Here is a 27,226-nt window from a genome sequence, read left to right as displayed (position 1 = left end):
ACTTGAACGGTGGAACTCTCGACTTCCAAATCAGCTGATCTGGGAAGACGCGTTCACCACTAGACCAACCCGGTGGGTACTCCAATGGTCTGCGGTAATAAAATATATATTTTTTTAATTTTTAAAAGATTCTTTTAAAATCTATATTAAATTTTTTAATAGCGCTTACTCTTCAGTAATTTTTGAAAAAAAAATCCAAAAAATGTTCACCCCTTCCTAGAAAATTCAATCATAAAATTATAAATAAATATTTTTTTTGTAAAAAATCTTACGATATTGAAAAGCTCTAAATGAGGGCTTATTAGTGCATTTAATAAAAAGTCCAAAATCCTGATTTTTAGGGATTTTTGGTTTTTTGGACGCTTTTGGTTCAGTCGATTGCAATCAAAAGAGAAGGTGCACAACTGGATGTTATAACAGTCCTAAATCCAAAATTTCAACATCCTACAGCTAATCGTTTTTGAGTTTTGCGATATACATACATACGTACGTACAGACGTCACGCCGAAACTACTCAAAATGGATTCAGGGATGGTTAAAATGGATATTTCTGTTGAAATCTGGAAACCGAAATTTTTTATGATCACAATACTTCCTTTACTATGTACAAGGAAGTAAAAATGTACATTCTTTGATGAGAAAAGTTATTGGTACAAATTTGTATCAATTATATTTAGTAACATTATTATAAATTAAAAGGCAAAAATTACGAATTACTATACGTGATTCTTCAATGTATAAATCATAATTCAGCATTTTATACCACAAATTTATTTAAAGTAGGATTTTTTTTTTCTTTTTATCATCGAACTAATTTGTAATGATTGTTAAAAAAAAGACATAACCCTTAGAATGAGGGTGTATAACGTAAAAATGAGTAAATTTTATGTCTCATTATTTGTCATAATACTGCATTCATTGTTACCTGCACTTTAAATAACTTTGTAATGCAATAGTATTATTTCAGTACCCATTCCTTTTGTTTTGTGTTAATTATGTGTGTTTTTCGCTGATTAGCGTGTTTTCTAATTAACTTATTTGGAAACTTTCAAACATTGAAATACAAATGCGAAGTTGAATTTTTTCAATCTGTAGCTCATAATACGTTAACTTACTTGATTCATAAACTACGTAAGATTGATAATGTACAAAATCCACAATACACCTCTGTTAACCACACAAATCCTTGAGAACGTGAAAGAGCATTTAACTTGTTCACTCAAAAAATTCCTTAAAAATTTCTTCTTATAGATTGGACATAATTTGCCTTTGCTTTCAAGTTTAATAAAAGTTAAAATTACAACATTAGTTTTCTTTAAGAACTGAATTCTTTTGTAATCTGCAGATTATAAAACTATTTGCAGAATCGTGGCTGGTTTTAATCGGACCTGATAATGCTTAGTATTTATTTTAGTGAGAAGATTGATTTTACTTTGATAACTGTGTAAGTTGTCAAAACAGTCAAATATGGAAAAATTATTAATAATATAATAATAACAAAAGAAAATATTTTTTTTTTAAATTCATCCAACACACACACACACACACAAATATATACATATATATAAGCATCCTGTCGTGGCTTCACTTGCGCTATATGGTTACTTGCGTTTGCCGTCACGGTCAGGGGACATTTAGCCGGTTATGGGTCACTTCGCTCGCTCTTCCCGTCTAGCCAGAAGACTCTGTCTCTTGGACCTCGCTGTGTTCATTAAACTCATGCTTGTGAGAATAATAATGTTAAATAAATATTAAAGCCTGTCAATTTATAAAAACGATCAGTGTATTGTAATTTCTTCAGAGCATGGTCAGTACAGAACCCGAAACTGAATTATGTAAAGAATACGAATTTAAAAATAGTCGACTACCATCATAAAAATAATAGTTGTAGCTTGTTACCCGTTCTTTACACGGGTAAAAATGTATTTTTCCCGGTTCTTAGCGTTACCCGATAAACACCAATAGACGGTGACCGTAATTCGTTTCTAATTGTTTTATTATTTTGTATTTTTTAGTCAAGTAACCGAAGGCATGTGCAGCCAGCCGCATCGCAGATACAATAACAGTGGCAGTGGCTGTGTTGGTTGACACCGTCGCATCCCTTAAAAACCCGAATTTCAAAAAAAGAAAAAAACAGAAAATGGTTTTTAGATATTAATCTAAAGATTATTTGCAAGCCCAAGTCTAGTGAATATCTCACTATATATAAATATATCTAATCGGAAATGGAGAACATTTGCAATCCTTTTTTACCTTTCTTCACCCCCTTTCCAGATTGAATATCGAAAAATCTAGAAATTGGTTTTTATACATTCAAATTTTTTGTTTTCTTTTTTTTTGTTTTCTACTGTTCCAAAATGGTGTCCTTTGAGGTGTTTTTAAATTCGGGAACAGTAAAATTTCGCAGGGGCTCTAGTCAGGTGAATAAGGTGACTGAGGAACTACAGGAATGTATTTCTTTGCCAAAAAATTATTAATTGAGAGTGCAGTGTGTTGAGGTGCATTATTATGATGCAGCATCCAGTTGTTTTTGATGGCTTGTCTCATGCGGACAACCCTTTTCTGCAGTCTTTCAAGAATTTCTCGGTAAACATATTGATTTACACTGCAGGCAAAAACTCCTTATGGAAATGCCATTAATATCGAAGAAACAAATAAGCATGGTTTTGATTTTTGATTTCCTTATTTTTGCTTTTTTGGAACGTGGTGAGTTTGAAGTGTGCCACTCCTTGCTCTGGCGTTTTGTTTCTAGGTCGTACTAAAATATCCAAGATTCATCACCAACAATAACATTTTTTTAGAAAATCAGGATCAGTTTCAATTCGCCCTAGAAGATCACGGCACACTTCCACCCTGTTGTTTTTCTGTTCAACAGTGAGGTTTTTTGGGACCAATTTTGCACAAATTTTTTCATGTCTAATTCGTTTGTCAAAATTTGATGGACTGTGGTATGATTCAAATGCAATTGTTCTGCAATCATTCTGACAGTTAATCGCCGGTCGTATCGTATCAAGTCTCTGATTCGCTCAACATTGTCGTCACGTTTTGGCGTTAACGGTCTTACAGAGCGTGGATCGCCCGCAACTGATTCCCGGCCATCTGAAAATGCTTTAAACGGCTTAAAAACTTGGGCTCGTGACACGAGTGTCATCTCCATACGCTCTTTTCGATTTTGAAAAAGTACCAGTAGCATTCTCACCGAGTTTAACACAAGACGTGATTTCACAACGTTGCTCATAATTAGTATCTCTCATTTTTGTAACGCAAACAAAAACTCGTTTCACGAAAAGATTGTTTATGTCTCACGTGGTAACAATAGACTAAAAAAATTAATACCTAATATTAATCAGCTGTTCTTATATCCATATGTTTACTAGTAACTTTACAGTTTTGCCACTTTGGCTGCAAAAAAAAACGAATTCATTATTTTACTTACAGATATATCGTATATTATCAAATATCCTATCATAAGATTACTTGTATTTGTATACGTAGAATTAATTATAGTGTATGATTATAAAGTAATATTTTAAAAGAAAAATTGTAATGAATGAAACAGTCGAATCGTCATGTTCCAGGTTTATTATTTTAACCGAAAGATTTTTTTTTAATTTCGAATATAAAAATTTACAAGTATAATTTTCAAATTTAAACACTGAAAAAAATTTAATTTTAAACAAAGCTGATAGACAATTTGCTTGAAAAAATTCACAATTTAAAAGATCTCTTATTTGTAGAAAATTATTTTGTACTGTGAAGAAATATGATATTTGCAAAAAAAAAGTAGTTAAATATGTGAGCCGTTGTTTAAACGGGAAGCTTAAGCTCAGGATAGAAAAATCTTAAAACCTCGAACCTTTTATCAGAATTAGGCAAAAAATTAACGAAAATTTGTGATCTAGCTGACCCTGCTGATGACGCCATCGGGCAAGAATAACACAGCAAGGTTACCAAATTTCTAATTTATTTAGGGTTGGTCAAAATGGATATTTCTGTTGAAATCTGGAAACCGAAATATTTCGTGATCACAATACTTATTTTACTTACAAGGAAGTAAAAAGGATTCATAAATTATTTGGTTATTGTTTCTCAATAAAAAGCAATTATTTTATCCTAAAGCTATAAATAGAGCTTAAAATGACGAAAAATGATTGATTTTCAAAAATGAATTGCATAACTTGACTGGCGTAGTCAGGAAGTAATGCAATTTATTGCCGGGTTTTTATGAACAAATTAGCTTGATGGAATGGACTCACCATTTAGTTGATGTCCTACAAACAACTTAAAGAATGGTTCATTTTGGAAAAATCATTGCAAATTTTTTTTTTAATTTTCAATTTTTTTTTTACATTAAACAAAATTTTTTGAATCTATGGGAGATCGATGTCAGTTTAAAAAATTTGTTACGTTTTAATTTTTCCACTTATTTTCTTGCTGTAACTTATGTTATAAAACTTATTCAACTTAAAATAGAATGTAAAGTTTTTTCGTATGAAAATCTAAAAATTATTAATCACCATTCAAAAAATAAATAAATAAAATAAAATTAATTATAAGATATATTTACAGATGATGTAATTATATTTTACTGTTAAGTTAAATTTGTAGTGGATGTAACTTATAATTTTATTTATACTCTTAATATATGCATACATCATTTACTTGCTAAATAATAAATAATCAATTGTAATTAAAGATCAGAAATTATAAACAAAAATAGTAATTTTTTTTTAGTTGTTTGTGATTTTAAAAAAAACAAAAAATTAAATTGGCAAAAATTAATTTACAGTATCAGTATCAGTAAACACAATTATTTTCATTATGTTGACACTGACTCATCGATATTCCCAATTAGTTACACATTATTGTAAAAATTTTTAACTAAAATTATGATAAAAGAAAATGTCCAAAAACAGATCTCACATATTTGAATAGAAAGTCGCTTGTGTTGATTCCTTCAAAAAACGTAAGAAATACCTCACATGTGACTCTAACCAGGAAGTGCATCTTTTAAATCAACTACATACAGTATTACTTTATTTAATTTAAGTGAGAGTTTTAAAAACTTCATCCGAGTCTGAGTTAGCTTTTACTTTAAATCAAGCTTCAATACAGAAGAAACTGCTGAAAAACTCTTTAGCAGCTATCTAATTATGCTATTAGGTGTAGAACTGATGTTTGGATTATGTTTTGAAAGATCTTAGTTGTTTATGATATTTTCAGAAAGCCTATGGAGTTTAAATTTTGTTTGTTCAGTTAGAATATTGTTTTTTATATGAGTATCTAGTTTTAGTTACACAAGTACTGCTTCAAGGATAACTACTTTTGTGCGAAATCTTTGTGTTGTTGATGTTTGTGCATTAGTGATTTTTTCAATAAAATGATTTGCGAAATCTGATTTAGTGGAAAAATGAGGGACTTTTTTGTGTTCTTTGAATCAATATAAGATGTTGTCCACTACATGTTTGAATTTGCTATGTTTTTTGTCTGTGACAAAAGCGTACATTGAACACATTTTACATGTGACAAAAAACATTGTGTCAGCAATGAAAATAATTTATTTTTAATCACTGATATGATAGTCTCAAGAATGTCATTATGAAATAATTTATTAAAAATATTTATTTTTAAAAAAATTTTGGTTCACATTTCAAAAATTTCTATTTTAAGTATTGTTTGATCTTATTACTAAGCAATCAGTATTGTAGACCTCAGTAATATTTAAAATAAATAGTCATATTAACCTTGATTGTTATAACTATAATAATTTCTACTAAGGAAAAAAGGATGCAGCCTTTCATAATGACATAGAGAACAGAGTGTTGATCCCTTCAAAAAAACATAAGAAATACCTCATGTAAATCTAATCAGAAAGTTCATCTTTTAAATCTATTACAGTATTCTTTAATATGAAGTGATTAAATTTGACATCATTCTACCTTGAATTTATTTTTACAAAAATGTCCACTTAATTAAGTTACACAACCACAACAGACAGACATCAGTAACAAATAATAACATGAAAAATTTTACACAAACAATAAAAGACAAAAACTAGGCACACTTGAGTAACTCAGAATATAAAAGCACATGCAAACAACATTCTAAATGCCAGATTCCATGGTGTGAGTGGAAGTGTCTCAGCCTTTCATCCAGAGGTCCTGTGTTTGAATCTGGTCAGGTATGGCATTTTTCATATGCTATAAATTCCATTCACGCTAAATGATCATAGCAATTGAGGCCCGCAAACCTCTTTAAAGAAAAAGTACCATTCTAAATGAATAAAGAGTCACACACATTCTTTGAATTCATTAAAAAAGTAACTCATCAAACAACAAGTATTTTTCAAAACATAATTCAAATATCAGTATCACATCTACTGGCATGATAACATAAAGCATTACCACTGTAGATTCTGAAGAAACTTTATTTAGATTGAAAGCTAGCTCAGAACCAAATAAGTATTAAGGAATACTGTAGTTGACAAAAATATTGTTGTTATGCTTATAGTTTTTATATATATAAATAACTTAATCCACAAAGTTAAAAATTCCATATATTACCATTATATTATATATTATCTTATATTACGTATAATATTGGCTAGCCAAATCACACACACATATTCATTCATTTTTAACATATTTATCATTTTAACTTTTAATTAATATTTTTATTAATTGACAACATATTTTTATATAAAAAATGTTTAACATTTAACTTAATTTTAATTTTAACTTTTAATTTTGATTTTAAATCTTAAATTTAAAATTTAAAAAAAAAAAATTAATTTTAATTCTATTTTGATTTGAATTGATTTTAAAGTTTACGAAAATAAACATATATCCAAAATTTTAACAAATTTTGTTTTATTGTATTTATCAAGATTTTATTTTGTTAATGTTGTGTATTTATAATATGTGAACAATTAAAAGATTGGATCAACTGAAGATGCAAGAAAATCATGAAAGTACTCTGGTGTATTTAAAATGATATAAGGTAAGTATCATCCTACCTAATTTAATTTTATTCTGTACTTGATGGATCAAGTTATTTATTTATATTTGTATAATAGTACAGAGGAATATGAGTCTATAATTGACTTTAAAAAAGATATATATATATATATACGTATAATATATATATATAACTTTATATTTTATTTAATGTTGATAAAGCCATGAGGAATATAATCATACTACTCTGAAAATATTAACGATGCAAGACTTACCTACCTGCCAACCTTGAATTCTATCAATAAACATGATTATTGCCAGTGCTGTCTTTCTATTATTTATCTTTACTGATTTCTTATTTCACCACTAATTTTTAATAAAGATAATAAACCGAAAAAATATTTTGTTTACGTAAACCCTTTACCTAGTAAGTGAATGTTTTGCATTTCCCATCTGAAAGGAAAGATTAATTAGTTGCTTTACACTATCTGTCCCATTCTTTCGTATGGCTGTGACACACTTGAGGTACAATTGGCATTAGATAGTTTCTTTATACAGACTATTTAATTCCTTAGAGTGAACATATTCCTTATACAACCATCACCTAAAACTAATAAAGTAAAAGCATTGTTTGTAGAGTTGAATATCACCAGCGTTTTGGTGAGGTTGGTATATGATATATCACAATATATTTGGCTTGGTGAAGAGAGTCCTAGGTAATAACTGTTTCCCACACTTCACTCCTCACTTCCTCAAATAAGCCTAGCATGGAATCTGTTATTCTTGAAAATGTCTGTACTGTTTTCAGGAATTACTGGTATCATATCATCTAATATTGCTTGGTTACAGCACCTGATATACATACACTTATGAAATAACTAGGTTTTAGAGTAAAATATATGTATTAGTTCTGCATGGATAAGAACATCTAGGTGGTAAAACACGCACTGAGCATGCAAAAGTGCCACCAGAGCAACAACAAAGAATTAAAATTTGTCAGCCATCTCATAGAAGCAAGCACAAATACCTAACATTAAAAAACAATTGAATTTAACAATACAAATTTACAACAGTTAGCTGACTAATAAAAAACAATTCAAATTTAATACACTTTTCAATTACATCCAAAAATACTATTTTTGAAGTTTCATTTGTTTATGAGGTGTTTCTACGTCAAAAGCAAAACACTAGAACAATGTTAATTGATAGTGTTCTTATCAACATGGAAAAATGAGGTTACTTCTGATGCAAACCTTTTATTCAAATATTGAAATAAGCATTATTTGGTATTATATTCATTCTGTCTTCTAGATCACCTGGTCTTGAGTTCAATTCCCACAGAGACCAACATTTTTCATATAGCACTTCATTCATCATCTCATCTTCCTCATTAAAAATTACTTGTGTAGCCTATTCAGAAACATAACAAAAATAAAATTAATAGCTAGCTCTATTTCATCTTTAAATTTTGTTTTGATTAGATATGACATTTTTAAGATATTTTTAAGGCAAAAAAGTAAATAGGATTTCATAAAATCATCAATCTTATATCCTCCCTTTTTTAAAATTGGAAGTGATGTAAGAGAATGAATTTTTTATTTAAAATATTTCTGAGGAAAAGGAAAATGTTTTTCTATTAAATATATAAATGGTAATTACTATGATATGATTAGATATTAAAAAATGCAGAAAAACAATAGTGTCATTAATTAATTGTAGGTTATTTAATTACTATATATCATTTTATGACATGCATTTTTGTGCATAATTATTATTGCAAATGTTGCTATCTTTAATCTTTCACCCTCACACAAACAAAAATACGCGTGCGCGCATGGAAAGAGAGAAGGAGTGAGAGAGACTTGAGTATCTTTTATTCACATATATTTGATATGAAGAATGTCCTCATTATCATTTTGTTAATAGATTATAATTATTTATTCTAGTGCATTTTAATTGTCATTGTAATTATAAAATTAATGTGACATTGAGAAATAATAACTTACAATATTAATTAATCAATTTCAGTAAATTGGCATGTTATTGTTTAATATGTTCTTAAATATTTCAGCAGTAATTATGTTATAAATATCTTGGGCTTCTTTTTTTTTTAATTGTTAGTTGATGGTTTATTAGGATTTCTCAACAGACAATTTTTCCTGTATTATGTTATGTATATTTTCTCAATGATAACAAAAAATTAATTAAAAATGCCCTGAATACATTTGCAGAATTAATTTACTCATATGATAAATGCAGGATCTTTTGTAGTTGTTTGTTAATCTTTTATTCTTTCTGAATCAATTTTAATAAACCATTCATGACCTTTATTTTTTTTAATTAAAAAATTGTATCACATGATATCTCTATATCTATTCTATACTGTTATATAAAGAGAGGGTTTTTGCTTGTTCAGGATAAACAAAAAAATTACTCAATCAGTCACAACCAAATTTTTACCCATGTTTCTTGGCATAATTGAGACGGTATTAGATATATTTCATCTTGAAAAAAAATATATATACAAAATGTTTCAAAATCATGTTACCACTCAAATGGAGATGTGTTCCTGGTCATGAAATGTGTATTGAAAATGAAAGTTCCCATATACGTATCATTTATGTTTTGGTTTCAACTTGTTCGCCATCATGTTCAGCAAATAGAAAATTAACACTACCATGTATAGCTCATACACACATTTCACGGAGAATGGATGATATGTATTCGAGCCTTCTGGTCATTGATGTTGCAAACTGGGATAAATATTCATTCCAATTGAGCAGTAACATAATTTTGAAACACAGTGTAGTAGTAGCGATGAGCTAGTTGAAGCACAAACTTTAATGAATTGTAATTCACTATCACTGTGTGGGCTTGATTTTAACTAAAAGATATGAATCAGTCAAATGAATAATATTACAAAAATAATATTAAATAAGCTTAACAAATTTCTGTTTATCAATAATGGGTTTCCCATGGGGGACTGCGAGTGAGGCTATGTGGCGAAGTGGTGAGGTATGCGAGCACCTCATGGGAGCCTAGACCAATCATCACCATCAACTGGTAACAAACAGGGTGCCTCTGGGGTGCTGTTTTGAGAGGTGTAATGAGGAGCTCTTATATTCTGCAAACAGTCGTCTGATTTTCAAAATTCAAACGGGGGTATTTGTTAGTAGGTTAAAGGCTAACTTTTACATGAATTAGGTAAACTCTCGATCTAACAGATCACGGTTATTCATAAATGTATATACATATATAAAATTTGTCTGTTTGATTGTTATCGCATCACATGAGAACCGACTGCCAGATTACTTTCAAATTTGCAGGATATATTTGTGTTATCCCGGGAAGGTTTAAGCCATCGACCAAAGCCCTAGCTCCCTTAAAAGCTGAGATATTAAAAATATTCATTATTTCTTCGCCCCAAGAAGGATGAAGTTTTGCATTAAAGATATTTATTAAGGAAAAAATAGATTAATCCTTTTATTTCAATATTATATTTTTGGCACAACAGCAAAGAAATGTTATTAATTTTTCATCGTTAAAGGTGTGTGTACTTTAGTTACCATAGTTACTAATCTATCTTTTGTAATTTAGTTTATTTTTAAGGTTTCTATAAAGCCTGAATACTATAATTATTATTTATCAGTATTATTCTCACAACCATGAGGATAACATACAGTGCAAGGGTCCAGGGGATGAAGCCCTAAGTAGATGGGAATGGCAACCAAAGCAAGCTCTGCAGGAATCGGGTGCTAGTTCCCTTGGAAAATTGGGAATGGCAAGCGAAGTGAACTCTGCGATTATGGGATAGGCCTCTTGGCCCAAGGAGCCCCTGAGTTGGCTCAGGATTTAGAGCCAACTCTAAATCCTGAGCCTAGAGTTTGACCAGGATATTGAGAGACTAACAAACTAAAAATTTCTTACAAATGCAATTTATTACCTTAAAGACATATAAACAGAATAAATAATAATAATAACAATGATAATAATAATAATAATAATCTTAAAATAATAATAATAACCAATACATATATTTATATATACAGAGTCATTCACGGGAACCAGATGTTTTAGAAGTGGGTTGTACTCGGGCGTTCGTGGTGGGAGGGGCACGTGGCTGGTGTCTGACGTTTCCTTTGTTCATAGCATTTACATTTTAGTCGTTGAGATGGAGCCGTGGACGCTAGACCAACGCCTGTACGCGTATGACAGTTTTGTGCGAAATGACGAATCCGTAACTGCTGTTCAGCGAGATTTCCGCCGTCAGCTTAATAATATCCATCGTAATGCAAGTGTCCCTTCAAGTAACACAATATTGCGATGGGTAAACAACCTTCGAACAAGTGGTTCAATATTGAAGAAAAAACCACCGGGTCCCCGACGAACTGCTAGCACTCCGGTCCATTTTAAAAATTCTGAATTTATTCTAAAATTCTATTATTTTAATTTTAAAATTGTTCTGAATTTTTAAAATGTTTTTAAATTTGATTAATGACAATTTTACGAAATAAAAGTAAAAATATAAAATTTAATGTGTAAATGTAAACAGATAAGAATTATTATTAAAAATTATCACTGAAGATGGGCATACAGATATCTGCAGTGATCATAGAAAAAATATGCTTAAACCGGAAAACATTTTTAACATAAAAAAGTAAAAGTAAGTGAACTAGAACCTAATATTACATTTACGACATGGTAACACCAGAAAAGCCTGAAGTTTGTACAGTTCAATTTCTGCAAATATTATTACTTTTACTATTTATAATAAAACTATCCTACTATTTATGAATGAATAGAATACTGTGTCACCTTTTCACTGTTGTTTACCAATAACTCACCAGTCAACTTCCTGTATTCATCCACTATCCACGCTGGAATACTTGAGACATACTTACTCTTCACTCATTGTTACCACATGCATACTGATGTTAACATCACCGCAACCACATTGAGCTCAAGCTTGCAAAACTACTCTGTTATTGTATATCACAACTGCGCCGAATACAGCCTTGCAGAACTACTGACTGTTTCTACTGATCCTTGGCAGTATTTATATCCCCTGGTCTGTAGAACTAGTACCCACCTCATCCCTGTAAATGTTGAAGCATAATAATTTTCATCGTTCGTGCTCTTAAATTTTTTTGTAAATTCTTATTCTGGTCAAGTAACCCTTCTACCCAAACAACAGCTTTTGTAGGTGCCAATGTCTGTATTACAAAGAACAGATAGTTTAATTGACCCATTACTCTAAGAAAAGGATCCCTTTTAGTCCCTTCTGGATTCTTCTTTTCATTATTTTCTCTTTCTTTCTTTTTAACTGGAAGAAATCCGTTACCATGGTTCATTATATACTAGTCCCGTTACGGTACCTTTTAACAAAAAATAAGAATATTGTAGCCACAAAGGGACAGTGTCCCTAAGTGATCTCCACCAATAAAAAAAAGTGACACAAAATATATAATTTCTTCATCTTGATAAATAGAGAATAAAATACTTACATAAAAAATAATTAATGCAATATCTGTTACAAAAGGCAGTAGTTGTATGTTTGTATGTATGTGTATATTTACTTAATACAAATGTTGTTGATGATTTTTATTTATCTAAATTGACATTTTTCTAGGGATACTTAGATGGAATCTGTGTATGCGCTGAAAATCAAGTAGCCTGTGGCTCAGACAATCGAACCTATGAAAATATTTGTGCCTTAAGTGAAGCTGCTACAGAAACTGGAGTTTCAAGATCACTTGTTATACAACACTGGGGACCATGTGAAATGGGTAAAAAATATTTTTTTATAATGAAATTTATATGAACTAAAAAATTGCTAATTTAAAATTTTTGTTTTTTATATCAAATGGTAGGAATTTTACAAACAACTTTCATAATATAAAACCTATATTCATAACATCAATTATTTGTTAAGATTAAGTATTTAAATTTTATTTCTTTAACTTCATTTCAGTAAAACTAAATTAAATTAAATTCAGCTAAATAGTATGATTTTTTTTCAAATTCATACTATTAGTGTTATAGGTAGTTTATTCTGTAGAAATATCTTCTTCATAAATGTTTCAAATACTATTACAATAAACAATATTGATCTTTATTTATTTTATTAGTCAACCAGGATTACAACTAAGAAAAACAAATAGTTACTTTTAAATTAAATAAGCTTTTAAACTTTCCATAAATTAATAGATTATTCACTACTCTGATGGTTGGAGTGAAACTCTTTTCTCATAACATATAAAAATATCAAAATTTTAAAACTTTGAGTATTTCCATGATTATACAGTGTTTCTAGAATGGTGGGCTGGCTATAATTTTTCGGATTCTACTTATAAAACTAAACAAAAAATATCCTTAGAAAAAATGACAATTTCTTCTTTGTTCTCCCCCTGTCTGCCATTTTTTATTTTTATATAAAAATTTGTATCTCAATTTCAGATAGAGAAATCCCATTAATATTTGGTAAGCATCTTGGTAATAAAGTTTTAAAATTAACAAAAAATCAGGACTTTGTAAGGACAGTACCTTTGCAAATTACAAAATGACGGCTATGTTTATTTTTCAATCCATTATATCTCCATAAGTATAAATTTTATCAAAATGTATGTATTGCTAAAATATTAAGCATTTTATTTTTAACAAAATGATATTTTATTTTTTAAAGTCAAATAAAGTTAAACAAATAGCTGAGTTATGGTAGAAAAATGATATTGTAATTTTGTGTCTGTTTTCATGTCCTCCACTTTATGTTCAATTCCATTAAATATTAATTGGCTTTAATTATCGTTAATTTTAGTGTTGTAAATTAGTATCAAATTAAGTAATAATTTTCTCATAATAATAGACCTAATAATTAAAAAAATAAAACAACTACTTGTGATAATCTTATGTTAATTGTTGTAGAACATTAGGTATACATTTTTTTTTAAATAAACAATGTTTCAAATGGCTCCACAGGTAGAAGAAGTCAAGAGGATTTAAATCAAATGATCAGTCAGGCCAGGACACTGGCCCTCCATGGCCTACCCATTTTTCATTGAAAGTTTCATGCAAGAAATCTGATACCTACTGACTGAAATTTACTGGAGCTTCATTGTGGTCAAACCACATATTTCCTCTTAATCGTAGAGGTAGATCATCCAAAATATGTGAAAGATTTTCAGTCAAACGAGCAAGATAATTTTCTCCATTTAAATCATTTGGTAGAATGACAAGACCCAAAAGATAATCATTAAAAATACCTGCCCGAATGTTCAGGGAAAGTTTTGTTGATGGCTACTTTGGAAGGTACCATGAGGATTCCCATTGCTCCAGATACGCTGGTTGTGATAGTTTTGAATGCCATTCCTGTTGAAAGAAACTTCATTTTAAATTGTTAACATGATCAGCAGTAATACTCTAGTTTTTATATATAATAATAATAATTAATATTTTTTAAATCTTAACAAACATAGTCACTTACTTTACTCATGTTTAGTTTTAGATTTGATTAATAAAAAAACTTTTTTTTTCTTTTAATTACACTAGAGGAACAGTTTTACACTTTGTTTTTACATTCACAGCACCAGAAATCGTTTCAAAACCAGAGAATGTTGCTGCTGTTCTTGGACAACCAGTTACACTGGACTGTGAAGTAAAAGGATATCCAACTCCTGTAGTCATTTGGGAGTTTACTGGAAACGACGGTTTAGTCAAAATATTGCCAAGTTAGTGGAACTTAGAATTAATTGTTATAAATCAATTATCATTTAACCAACATTATTAGAACATGTCTTATTGCATGCCTGGAGCATTTATATTTAATGAATGTTTGGCGTGGGATGCATATTTTTCTGGATGTAGTTAAAAAATTATGAATATTATTGGTAAACGATTCTATAATACAGAAATAAATTTTATTGGGTAGTTACAAATATAAAAACTACATTATAATTACAGTAGCTAAAAAAAAAACATGCATTATTACACAAGTAACTGTTGGAGACTTTTTTAAACTAGTTTTTACAAATTTTCACTTTAGCAAATTGAAAATCATGTAGTAGGATGTTAAATATATATATATATAATTACTGTAATATATATATTACAGTAATAATATAAAAAAATAACAAGTTGTCTAAATAGTCCCAAAATGTAATATTAAATAACACTGCTAAACCACTTATAAAAAAAAAAATATTTGAATCAGGTGTTAGTAAAACAGCAGGATTGAGATCATTAACTTTACTTAATTTTTTAAAAACAAAAAAGTAATTTGAATAGTGAAGAATCTACAAAATGTATTTATAATTTATTCATTATATATTTGTAAACAACATCATACTAATTAAAACTATATTAATTAGTTCTAGTTAGCTAGTCAGTCCACAGTTTCATAACATCTTGTTTTTTCTTTTCTTTTTTTTTATAAATACTGACACAATTTTTAAATCAAGTACTAATTTGCTTCTTATGTTATAAAATTAAAATACTTATAAGTACATTTTTATTTGTTCTTAATATAGGTGATGATCCTCTTGTCTCAGTTCAAGTGCGTGGAGGGCCAGAATCACAGATGTCAACAACATGGGTACAATTAGTAGAATTACGACCAATAGATGCTGGAATTTATTCTTGTGTTGCAACTAATGAAAAAGGGACTTCAAGGGCTATGGCACATGTTGAAATTGCTGGTACTGTTTATAATCAAAATAAATAGCTTTTTTATTTTGTAAAATCCTGAGAAAGGTGAAAAACTACATTATTACAACTGGAATAGTTCTGAGAATACAGTATAGAAAATAGAAAGGTGTAAAATAAAAACTAAACAAATAGAGAAGTTGTACTTAACGAACAGGTTCCCATACACCCCTAAAATTAACTAGTGCTAGGTGCAGTTTTCGTTGAACTATCTGTTATAGCACAATGATTTTCAAAAAAGAAACACATTTTTAATCTTGCAGTTATATCCATTCTAAACTAGAATAGGTTTTATTACGCATTCATTTTACTATTCATTGTGTAACATTACAAGAAACCTTGCCACTCATAGGACTTAATTTTAAATTTATACAGTACATGAACAAAGATGAATGGCAAGATGCCATAATCTTTTTGTGAAACAGCCACCATAACATAAATCTAAAAATAAATTCTGCAGATGGCAAGTTTTCTTAAAACAATGCTTAAAGAAATTAATTACTTTTCAAAATATGTGTAAGAAGAGATTTTCAATGAAGAAGTTTTTCCTAGCAATATTTGCTAGAAAAATATGTAAATACATATATAATACCGCCTAAATACATAATTTGTAATAGAAGAGAGGTGAAAACACTCATTCAAAGAGGATTTACATACAATTATTTTGATCTTTTATGAGTACACTTCCAAAAATAAACAGGATACCCGTTCCAATAGTTTTTTAAAGAATCATAGAGTATTGCGCCAACATTTAACACTAATGTACTGTAAAAAAATAAATAAAGCTTTAAAAAAATACAAAAAATCATAATGTGAATGTTATCATAACATGCAAGTTAAAAACATCAACACCCTCGAAAGAGTTACTTAATTTCTTTTGTTAACAAAAATCATTTTACATTTGAAATGTAGTCATTGCATTTTATAACACAATTTATTTAAAAAAATAAAATTCAATAAATATGAAGTAACCTTTAGTAGCAGAAGTGTTCATTTATTTCTTCATATCATTAATTTGACATTGTTTTACATAATTATTTTTAATATGCATATTTACTTGTTACTCAAATTTTGCAGTATTTGTACTTTCTTTTGATATGCAAGCTTTCATAGTACTATTTTTTTTTTTTTTTTCAGTTAATTCTTAATACCCTTATATCTTCAAAATGGTAAAAGTTAATTTTTTTTTAATGATTTAAAGGACAGTGTGTTTAGTGCTCGATTAAAACAAAATTGTTTGGTTAATTGTTTATTCTACAATTAAAGTAATGTATTATCTGATATACAATTATTTATACAGTTACTGTTCTTAAATGTTAAATTGAATTAATTTAATATTCCATTTTACAAAAATCATTGTTTAGGCATTATCATGACTTTTTATTAGAGAGTAAATGTTGCATTTTCTAAAAATGAAGCATATACGTTTACTACTGCATTTAAGTCCAAGGTAATCTAGGGTGAAAGTAGAAAAATTAAAAGTTTTACATATAACTTTGTTCTAATAGTCCAATAAAGAACTCAACAAAACTTTAAAGTTTGAATTGTGTAAACTTTGAATAACTAAATAAAAGCTGGGATATTATACATAACTTTTGCTGATTTCAACCAGCATAAACCATTTTCATATTTATAAACCATATTACAGTACTAATTTTGCTGTGTATTATATTAGCTGTTGTTTTAACTGCTTTGAAAATCTAGTTAAATATAAAAATATATTTTTATTCGTAATCAGCTAGGTACACATATAAAATGACAAAAATACTAACTGGTTCAGTGTATATAAGACAACATCTTACAAATAATTTATTGATCTGTTGTGCCTTACTGGTGCAATAGATCAAGTCTGTATAGTGCTTAGTTGATTAGTCATTATCATGGTGGCTTCTAAATCAGTTCATCTTAGGTTGATTCCCAGTAAGAGTCTGGCATTTTTTTAAGTATTATTTTATTCATCTCAACTTCTTCATTAAAATATTTGCAAAAGCAAGGTTATAATAAAAATGTAGAAAAACATTCATACTTCCTCTAAACAAGATAGTTAAGGAATGAATTAGAATTACAGATGTGTTTTTGGTAAAAACGTTGTTATCTTGTGACACTTTGGTAATTTCAGATGCATTTTAAGGAAATATCTGTATAATGTAGCTTGATGTGGCTGAATTACACATTTTAACAAAAGGGAAATCACACCTTAATGTAAAACTTCATTAATCATTAATTACTATTTTCCACTAATATACTGCATCTACTCTTTTTCTGTTTTTTAGCCTCCAGAACCATCGTAAGGTATTACTTCAAAGGATGAATGAGGATGATATGTATGAATGTAAATGAAGTGTAGTCTTGTACAGTCTCAGGTTGACCATTCCTGCGATGTGCGGTTAATTGAAACCCAACCACCAAAGAACACTAGTATCCACGATCTAGTATTCAAATCCATATAAAAGTAACTGTCTTTACTAAAATTTGAACCTTAGTATTCTCGACTATGAAATCAGCAGATTTGCGATGATGAGTTTTCCACTAGACCAACTTCACGGGTTATACTGCATCTACTAATAACACATTTCTTACACCCCCTTGATTTAGCTATTATTTACCATTTTTAGATCTTCCTGCAGTTGCATTTTTTTGTCATAAAACTTTGTTCTCAAAACAGTGGCTACACTTTAATAAATTTCTTCCTAATTCTTAAAATTGTTTGGTATTAGTAAACTTTTCCATAGAAAAATTCATCTTTTTGAGATTTCCTTGTTTCATTCAAACTATAATTTTATTATACGCATTTTGTATTTTGTTTCTGTTATCAAATATCTCTACAATATCATGAAAATTAAAAAAAATCATTAAATTCTAATGTTGATATAACATTGCATTTCTTTATGAGACAGTTTTCATTATTAACATCATGAACTGATGTTATTAAGCATGCTCAGAATATGTAGCAAATGATGATGATATGCAATGGATACTGAGAAAACAAAAAAAGTACTCTTCTTTTGAAAAAGTGTTGAAACACAAATCAATATAAATAAAAGGATAAATTAATGAAAGCCACACTCAGAAGAGCATTTTTCTCATAAAAACTATAACACCCTGAAGATGATCTCCCATGATAGAAGGAAAAGAAATTATGCCGAATGATTATTGTCTAAGCTAAATTTCTTCAGTTTATTTTTTAAATAATCACCTACAATATCAATTTGCTTATCAATCTAATTAATTATCAACCTATTAGTCAGAACAACAGACTTCTAATTCTGCAGCATACATTCATATTTTTATTTGATTTATATTCCAATCATTAGTTTTACCATAACCATCTGATAAGACTTGAACTAGTCACCTACCTTAAAACCAATGACATAAAACTTCTCTTTTTTACTGCTAAGGCTTTGCATTTCAGCTAATGCCTAAAATGGAGAGGTAAAACCATCTTTGGGTTAGATGATTCCATGTAGATCCACATGCAAATGTTAGTAGTTATTTCAAACATGTAATTTTTTAAATAAATTTAACGTTAAAAAAGAAGGTTAAAAATTCATGACAAAAAAGAACATTCAAGAGGGTAAAAATTAGAGGCATCTAAAACATAGACATAACTGTTTAATTATGTTTTTGTTTTTTTTAAATACTGCAGTTTTTTTAGTTTTCTTTAACTGCAGAATAACAAAATTTAAGTTTATTAAAAAAAGAATGGTCACAAAATGCGCTGATGATACAAATAAAGAAAAAATAAAGGTATAGAAATATAAAATTTCCCTTTACTTCTTATATATAATGTAAAATTTTGTTTGTTGCAGGTATCTCTTGAGTTATTAAACAACAATCAAAACATCTACAAATTAAGCATAATAACAACTTATAATAAGGCCCATAACTTTTTATAGCAATAATGCATGAAACATTTCTAAGCTGCTTTAATATAATTATATAATTTAGAAAAGATACAATTAGAAGCTGATAACATAATAATATTATAGGCAGAAAGGAACAATATTGTAGATTAGCATGTAAATATTATATTAAGCTTTTTCTTAGCTACTTAATTAACATTTATTAAGCTGTTGATATTTATATTATATGTCGGTAATGAAGAAGATTTAAAATTCATCAGTGTTTTAAAAAGAAAAATTGTTCAAGTTAGCAACTGCTTTTTGAATATTAATGTAAATTCATGAAATACATGTTTGTTAAAAAATTCATGAATATTTTAATTTTTTTTGACAATATGTTAATATAAATACTGCGAGTAATGTATGTTGACAACAGGAAGTCCATTCTAAAAAATGGCATAGACTTTCTAAAACACATTTTATATATATGCCCTTTCTGACTAAATAGAATCTACTTTTTTAAATAAAAAATTAAAAATAAAATCTGTTATTTTTATAATATATTTATTAATAATAAATAAAATTATTATATTATTTACATGAAAAAATGTATTTTTTATAATATTAATTATAAAATCTATTTTGTTATATTACTTGAACTTATACTTTTTAAGTTTAAATCATAAATTATCAAATTAAGTTAAATAAAAGGCAATGTCAAATTTCTTTGATACAGATTAACTATACCCCAACTATTCACAAAAAACAATAATTCACTCTAAAAGCTCCATAAATTTACTTTATCTAACAGTACATAAACATATCTTTACATAAAAATATGTTATATCTAACAAAAAAAGAAAAGAATTTTAAATGCAAACTTAACTCTTTAAAGAAACGATCATCTTATGTAATCTGTCCCATACATCCTCTAGCAAAGTGACAATTATATCCCAGGAAGTAAGAATATTGTTTCTCACTAGAGATTTAATGTTCATAGAATATTTTTAGTGGAAGTAGTCAAAAGGAATCTTGATCTTAAAATAATTAGAAACTTCATGTAAACCATAAGGGAATTCATGATAGTACTACTGACATTCAATCATACTAATAAGTGAAATGCCCATGTTTTCAAACAATAAGAATAAAATACATGAAGCTGACAATTCTCAAGGGATAAATTTTTGATGTCACACTAAATATAGTTACGTGAACTACTACTTACTCTTAAAAATGACATATGGTTTGTTAAGAATAATTATAACAATAAGCATTACTATTTACACTAACTTATTAATGTAATAATAGACCATTAATGATAAGTATTAATGCTCTATTTGCAGAGCATGGATGATTAGTAGAGCATGGTTGGTTTCGCATGCCTTCTTCATCGATTCAGCTCATGGTATATGAGCTGAATCTATTTATTACTAGGGCTGGTATAGCCCTAGTAATGACTAGGGCTGGTATATGAGTATAAATATCATTATTACTCTGAGAGAAAGCAACTCTGATTACTGAGTGATACCTGTATCTAAGATGCTTTACATGTATCCACACCATAAGGTACATAGAGACAGACTGAGTAAAGTCCAGATCAGATTAATGTATCTCTTCTTTTTTTTTTAATCTTCATTTTGGAGCCGGATGTACTTTAATATGAACACAGCCCCAAGCAAGTGATTCCCCCCATTTTTCTTCCACCACCTTCATGTGGACAATATTCATCAACATCGTGGACAGCATGGGCCACATCCGTTCAGTCGGCAGCATAGTCCTCATGATGTTATCTGGAGAAAGATGCCAAATTCCCTTCAGCACGCTTTCTTATGCTGTAGGAACTGATCACACTGTGTATTGGTGTGGTGTCCTCCTTTCTGCAATAATCACATTATACAGAGGGTGTAAACATCTGTGCATACAGGTATGCTTTGAAGCACCTACATCTTAGTAAGGAATTGGGTTAAATCATACCCCAATTCCTCATTCTAGCCGTTCAGCCATTTCTGGAAGTCCAGGATCAGCCTGTGGGTCCATCTACCCTTCATTGACTGACTCCATCTCTCCTGCCACCTATGGACAAGCGATGCTTTCGCATCCACCTTAGTCACTTCTCTGAACATCTACTTTTCCCTCCAAACAGGAAGATCCAGGGGCACAAGTCTGGTCACTATGCATTGGCAACACTCAAGATGGTCCTGTACCCACAGCATACCTGAAGGGAAACAACCCTGTACACCAGCTAAAAATTCCACAAGTTCTCCCCCTTTCCAGCGTGATAGACCAGGCTGGTGCTCCAAACAAGACTTGTGACAGCACCACCTGGGACAAGACCCTCCACTTTGATGTGCAGGAACCCTGATATTTGATCATTATCCAACCAATAGTGGCGCCGTTTTTTTGCCCTTGATAGATTCTTCTGCTACACGTCTGTGATGGCATTCTTATCTATCCGCACCTTGAAATACTTCACTGCAGAGGTAGGTAGGGTAGACTACCATGGTATCAATTCTAACCAAAATCAGGAAGGGCTTATGCCTGTCCAAGACTACGACAACTTGGATTTTCCTTGGAAAAAGCTGAAGCCCAATCTGAAGGAATGTATTTGTCTGCAGGAGATAATGCAATATAGGAAATAATGCATTATATTGTTAGGTGTAACAATAAGACAGAAAATTGCCACATTTACAACCTGGTGATTCTGAAACATTAATGTAATTCTAAACTCATCAAGAAATAGAATTTTAAGAATAAAAAGTGCTAGAGTCAAGAATAGATAATTGCAGTGAAAACTAAATTTATGAATATATGTTTGATCAATGAAGATAAATTAAATAGTTGGATCCAGTTTTCATGTTAGGTAACCAAAGTTTTCATTTTGTTGTCATGTGGTGGTGAATAATCTTAGCATTTGATGCATTAAAATAAATATATACACCAACAAACATACTGAAGATATCAACAAAGTAAAATACCTAAGCCACAATTTTAATGGCTAATTACAGTCAAAAACAATGTAATATGTAAGTACAGATCTACATAATTCCATCCAATTATATAAAAGAAATACATATATTAATATTCATAAACTACTTGGCCCAAAAAGAAAACACAAAAATATTTAGAAAACATTGCTTAGTTGCCTACATTCCAACAAGTTACCTAGTTGTCTTGACTAATTAATCCTTTCAGTTCTGAAATAAATGTTATATAAAATGTATCTTTCACCATTATTTAACTTTAAAATAATTATTCAACTAAAGTAATTTAAATTTGTTCATTAAATTTCTAATAGACTATGGACAGAACAGTTTAAGGTAATCATCTTAATTTGAATTTCATCTTCAATTTGTAATTTAAAGTATGAATTTTATTTTATTTTGCTAAAACAAAACAAACCAAACTTGGTTCAGTTTGTAGTTAGAAAATTTTTTTAGATTAAAATTATCACAAATTATCATGGGTAAAAACAAATCAGAATGAAATTGAAAATTTTCAAAATAAAGACAACCTAAAATGGCTGACCCACATATCAGTAGTCAGTAACTTCTGCTAAAGGCATGACATAATTATTACAATTTAATCATTTTTGAACAGTTTAATCAATTATTATGAATTTTATAAACTAGCAAAATTGATTCATTTAAATGGTACTAAGTTAAATAAATTGGATGTGTACATACAGAGAACTCTTAAAGAATAAAAGCATTATTACCAAACCATTATCCATCTTAATAAGAGTAAAACAGATTTTTATAGGAACTAAAAAAGCTGGCAAAAAATAATTACATAATTTTCCTGGCTGACTACCAAGGACTTTGCTCTTAACATACTACTACTATTAGGAAGACAAATTGTGGAATATTAAAGAATACAAGTAAAAAATTATATAAAAAAAATTATTACTTTCATTTAGTAAAATTTTGAGATACGGGACCTACAATAATAATCAGTATTGTAGGGTCATAGTCCTGTACCTCAAGTAAAATTATGCTCAAAATTTTGAGGTGAGGAGAATACCTCCCCTCTGAGAGCTTTGAGAGGTATCTGATACTTCTCCACTTGCTTGGCCAATTCTACACAAAATCAAATAGTATTAATGAATCACATTCAGAAGTCATTATACAAAATTTCATAAAAATTGGTTAATTCACCCTAAAGATGTCAAGCAAATCAAAAAACCAAAAACATTAGGCGTATTATTACCCATTTCTGAAATTGTTCAGTTACATAACCGAAATGACATATTGAAATGGAATCATATAATTAGAATAAAACTGTGACTTGAGTCCAGGTGCAACAAAAAAGAAAAAAAGTAGTTTTTATCCCAACCACTTAAGAGTAGTATTGGAATGAGACCATACACCACTACAAATGTTAGAAGTATTCAGTTATATGAAAAATATATCTACTTTTTGAGTAAAATTTTGAGAAATGTGATGGGGGTAAGGTCCATATCACCCTGCTTTTTGACCAGATAAAACCAAAATATTAAATGCCATCAAAATGCTCCCTCCATATACAGAAATAGTTTTGTTAAAAATTTCATCTAAACTGGTTCATCCAGTCTGGAAATATCAATTAAAAAAAAGCATGCTAACATACATATATATATTGATATATATGAAGAAGAAAATTCATATACTTGCGAAGGGGGGGGGGGTCACAAAAGTGAGTCCAAAAAGATACAACCTACTGCAAATCATACTCCATTATAAGGTACAAGGTTCAAGAAGTGTTAGCTGAAGAATGTGAGAATATGATGAAAAAAATAGCAACTGAACTTTGCTCTGCAATGGTTAAGTGCCCAATCATCCTCCTTTAGGGACAACAGTGTTTCTTTTGTAAGTGTCTATTTTAATATTTGAAGATTAATCTGTAAATCTCTATATTTGATCGATGCCAACCTGATCCTTGTGTGTGATAAAATGTATCTGTATGTGAAATGACGATTCATCAAGTCTCGGAAGATGGGTAGAAATATTCAGCCAATCCAAAAATGAACATATTCTAAGAGAAAATCAATTTATTCTTGTTCAATTTACATTGTGCAGCCCTGGAACTAGTGCAGCAGTTGAAAGGGTTTTTTAATTGCTAATGATTTTAGGAGAAGTGAGAAATCGAAATTGAATGTTGATATTCTAGCTGCAGCACTTGCCATAAAATTCAATATGAAGGATATTTCTTCTTCAGATATTTCCACTATATTGTTCGATGATACATTGACAAAAAATATTAATTCAGTGGAAAAGGTCTCATTTAAATAATAACACTGGTCAGTAAAAAAAATTGATTTCATGTATCTGGAATCATTCTTGGTGATTTTAACTAATTTTAGGAAGCTGAATTGTCACACAAATGTAGCACTCAGTGAAGCAGTCCTTAGGTTCATGCCAAACCATTGGTACAACAAATGGCATGACTTGTTTCCCCTTCAAACATTTAGTTAGAATTACTAAGCATGATATGCAAATAATATGAGCCACCCAGATTTTATTTTGATCCCTAAGTGTACAGTCAAAATAAAATTAATTTATAAGCTGTTTTTTATCAATTCATAAATAGTATTTCTTTTAGATTAAGTGTAAATTTATCCCAGACATAACAAAAATTGTCTGAATGATTTGGACATCCATGAATTTTTGCAGAAGCCATGTTGTAGAAAATAAAAACAAGAAAAATCACTTTTGTATTACGAAGAATTGATGAAAATTAGCAAGACTATAGCAATAACTCTAAAGTACAACACAAGTGAAGCAAGACTGAATAAGATTCTAAGCTCTGTAGTAAGCAACAATAGATGTCTGTATGATGTCATCATAAAGACATGTTTGTATGTGTCTACTTTTCAGCGTACATATTTTTTTATAAATTCCTTGTACGAAGTAAAGGAAGTATTGTGATCGCAAAAAATCTAAGTTTTCAGATTCCAACGGAAATATCCCATGATTTTGACCATCCCTAAATCAAATTTGACAGTTTCAGTGTGACATCTGTACAAATGTAAGTATCTCACATAACTCAAAGATGATTAACCGTAGAATGTTGAAATTTTTGATTTAGAACTGTTGTAACATCTAGTTGTGCACCTCCCCTTTTGACTGCAATTGACTGGATCAAAAGTGTCCAAAAAAGTCCAAAATTCAAAAAATTTTAATTTTATACTTTTTCTTAACTGCAGTAATAAGTCCTCATTGAGACCTTTTCAACGATATGATAAGTGGTACTTATTTTCACTGATTCCTGAGATATACCCAAATAAAATTTTAATTAATGAAATATTTGGATCTTACAAGAGGAAAGTCACATCAGTTCAAATCCAACTTCATCTCCTTTTTTTTAATTTAAATATATTGATTTATTAATAATTATTAACCTCTGAAAATAAAAAAAAATTACAATAAATAATAATTCAATAACAATAAAAAATTTGAAAAAATATCATAAGTTAATGAAATAAAATTTTATGTACTTTTCATTTTAAAAAAATGTCTATATGTAATTTAAAACACATACAAGCTAGTCATGTGGTGTCCACGTCAGATTTTTTCCTTTATTAAGCATGCATATGGTTTAATAGTAATAATACAGTAACTATTCTTAATTATAACCAGTAGTTGATAATAATGGTCTACTATAAACAAATTTAAGATTTATGTAAAGCCTTGACGTGGTAACACAATTTCAATACCATATTTGAAATCGCACCCAAATTACAGTGATTCAAGTGTGTAATGAGTTAGATACAAATTTTGTGTTGACTAGTGTAATAAATAAGCGTGTATGCATAATTACAACAAAATTTACAATTGTTTTTATTACATATTTATCATATTATGGTGTATTCTGTATTATTTTTGCAATGAAAAAATGTTTCTTTTATTTATAATACTTTTTTCTTCAATTTATTTGTGTCCTACTTTTCACTGCAAAAGTTGGTGACCTTAGCAATCGACATTTAGATTTAGCTTTTCGCCCCAATGAAATTAAAAGAAAAAAGAATAATGATGTCATACAGAATGTATACGTAACAGTTTAAATTTCCCTTCTCTTTTTGGCGATGAGTTTTGTTGATATAAGCTTGTTTTCGTTAAGGATCGAATTAGAGACGAAATAAGGAGAATCGTTGGATAGATGAAGAGAATACAGCATGCACATTAGAAGTGATAGGCTACTAAGTTTACTAAACATCGTATGAACCGAAAAAGAATCAGATGTTTGCTTATGGAGTCGAATAAGAGTTGAAAAGAAAAGAATCGAAAACATTTAGTAGGTATGCATCAGTTGAGTCGAACAGGAGTATGAAGAGAGTGAACCGCTAAACATGGGTGAAGAACAAAAAGAAAACATGCTCATAAGAGTTTACAGTACAGATGGCAAAGTGTTTACAATGCAGGTGGCAAAGAAAAGAATCGTGGAAACGGACGAACGATTCTGTTTTACGAACCTTTCTGAGAATCGATCCTGAAAAAGAATCGTTCATCCCACCACTACTTCAGAGTTATAGCGAAATGAAATTTTAATTAATGAAATATTTGTATGTTAGAAGGAGCAAGGCACATCGGTGAATCGGACTTATCTCCTTTTTTTAACTTTTATTTTTTTTTTATTTAAATATATTAATTTATTAATATTAACCTCCAATTGTAAAAAAGTTTTACAATAAATAATAATAAAAAAAAGGTATCAGAAGTTATTAATGAATTAAAATTTTTATGTACTTTTTTTTTT

General features: G+C 29.2%; 1 protein-coding gene across 2 annotated transcripts in view; it reads left to right on the top strand.

The window, feature by feature from the left end:
• The window catches only part of LOC142325027 (insulin-like growth factor-binding protein-related protein 1), a 32,942-nt gene extending 12,797 nt beyond the window's left edge, over positions 1–20,145 (top strand). Inside the window, exons 2-5 of one of the 2 annotated variants that reach the window (XM_075366278.1) lie at positions 12,586–12,742; positions 14,537–14,680; positions 15,479–15,646; positions 19,463–20,145. In XM_075366278.1, coding sequence (XP_075222393.1) covers positions 12,586–12,742; positions 14,537–14,680; positions 15,479–15,646; positions 19,463–19,473 — 480 coding nt within the window. In that variant the 3' untranslated portion in view covers positions 19,474–20,145. The remainder of the gene's footprint in view (positions 1–12,585; positions 12,743–14,536; positions 14,681–15,478; positions 15,647–19,462) is intronic. The other variant, XM_075366279.1, reaches the window with a different exon arrangement.
• The last annotated feature ends 7,081 nt before the right edge of the window (positions 20,146–27,226 follow it).

Source organism: Lycorma delicatula, chromosome 5 (genome assembly GCF_047948215.1).
Source record: "Lycorma delicatula isolate Av1 chromosome 5, ASM4794821v1, whole genome shotgun sequence".
Lineage (NCBI taxonomy): Eukaryota > Metazoa > Arthropoda > Insecta > Hemiptera > Fulgoridae > Lycorma > Lycorma delicatula.
Note: the sequence above shows the minus strand (reverse complement) of the source record. Positions and strands in the feature narration are given on the sequence as shown.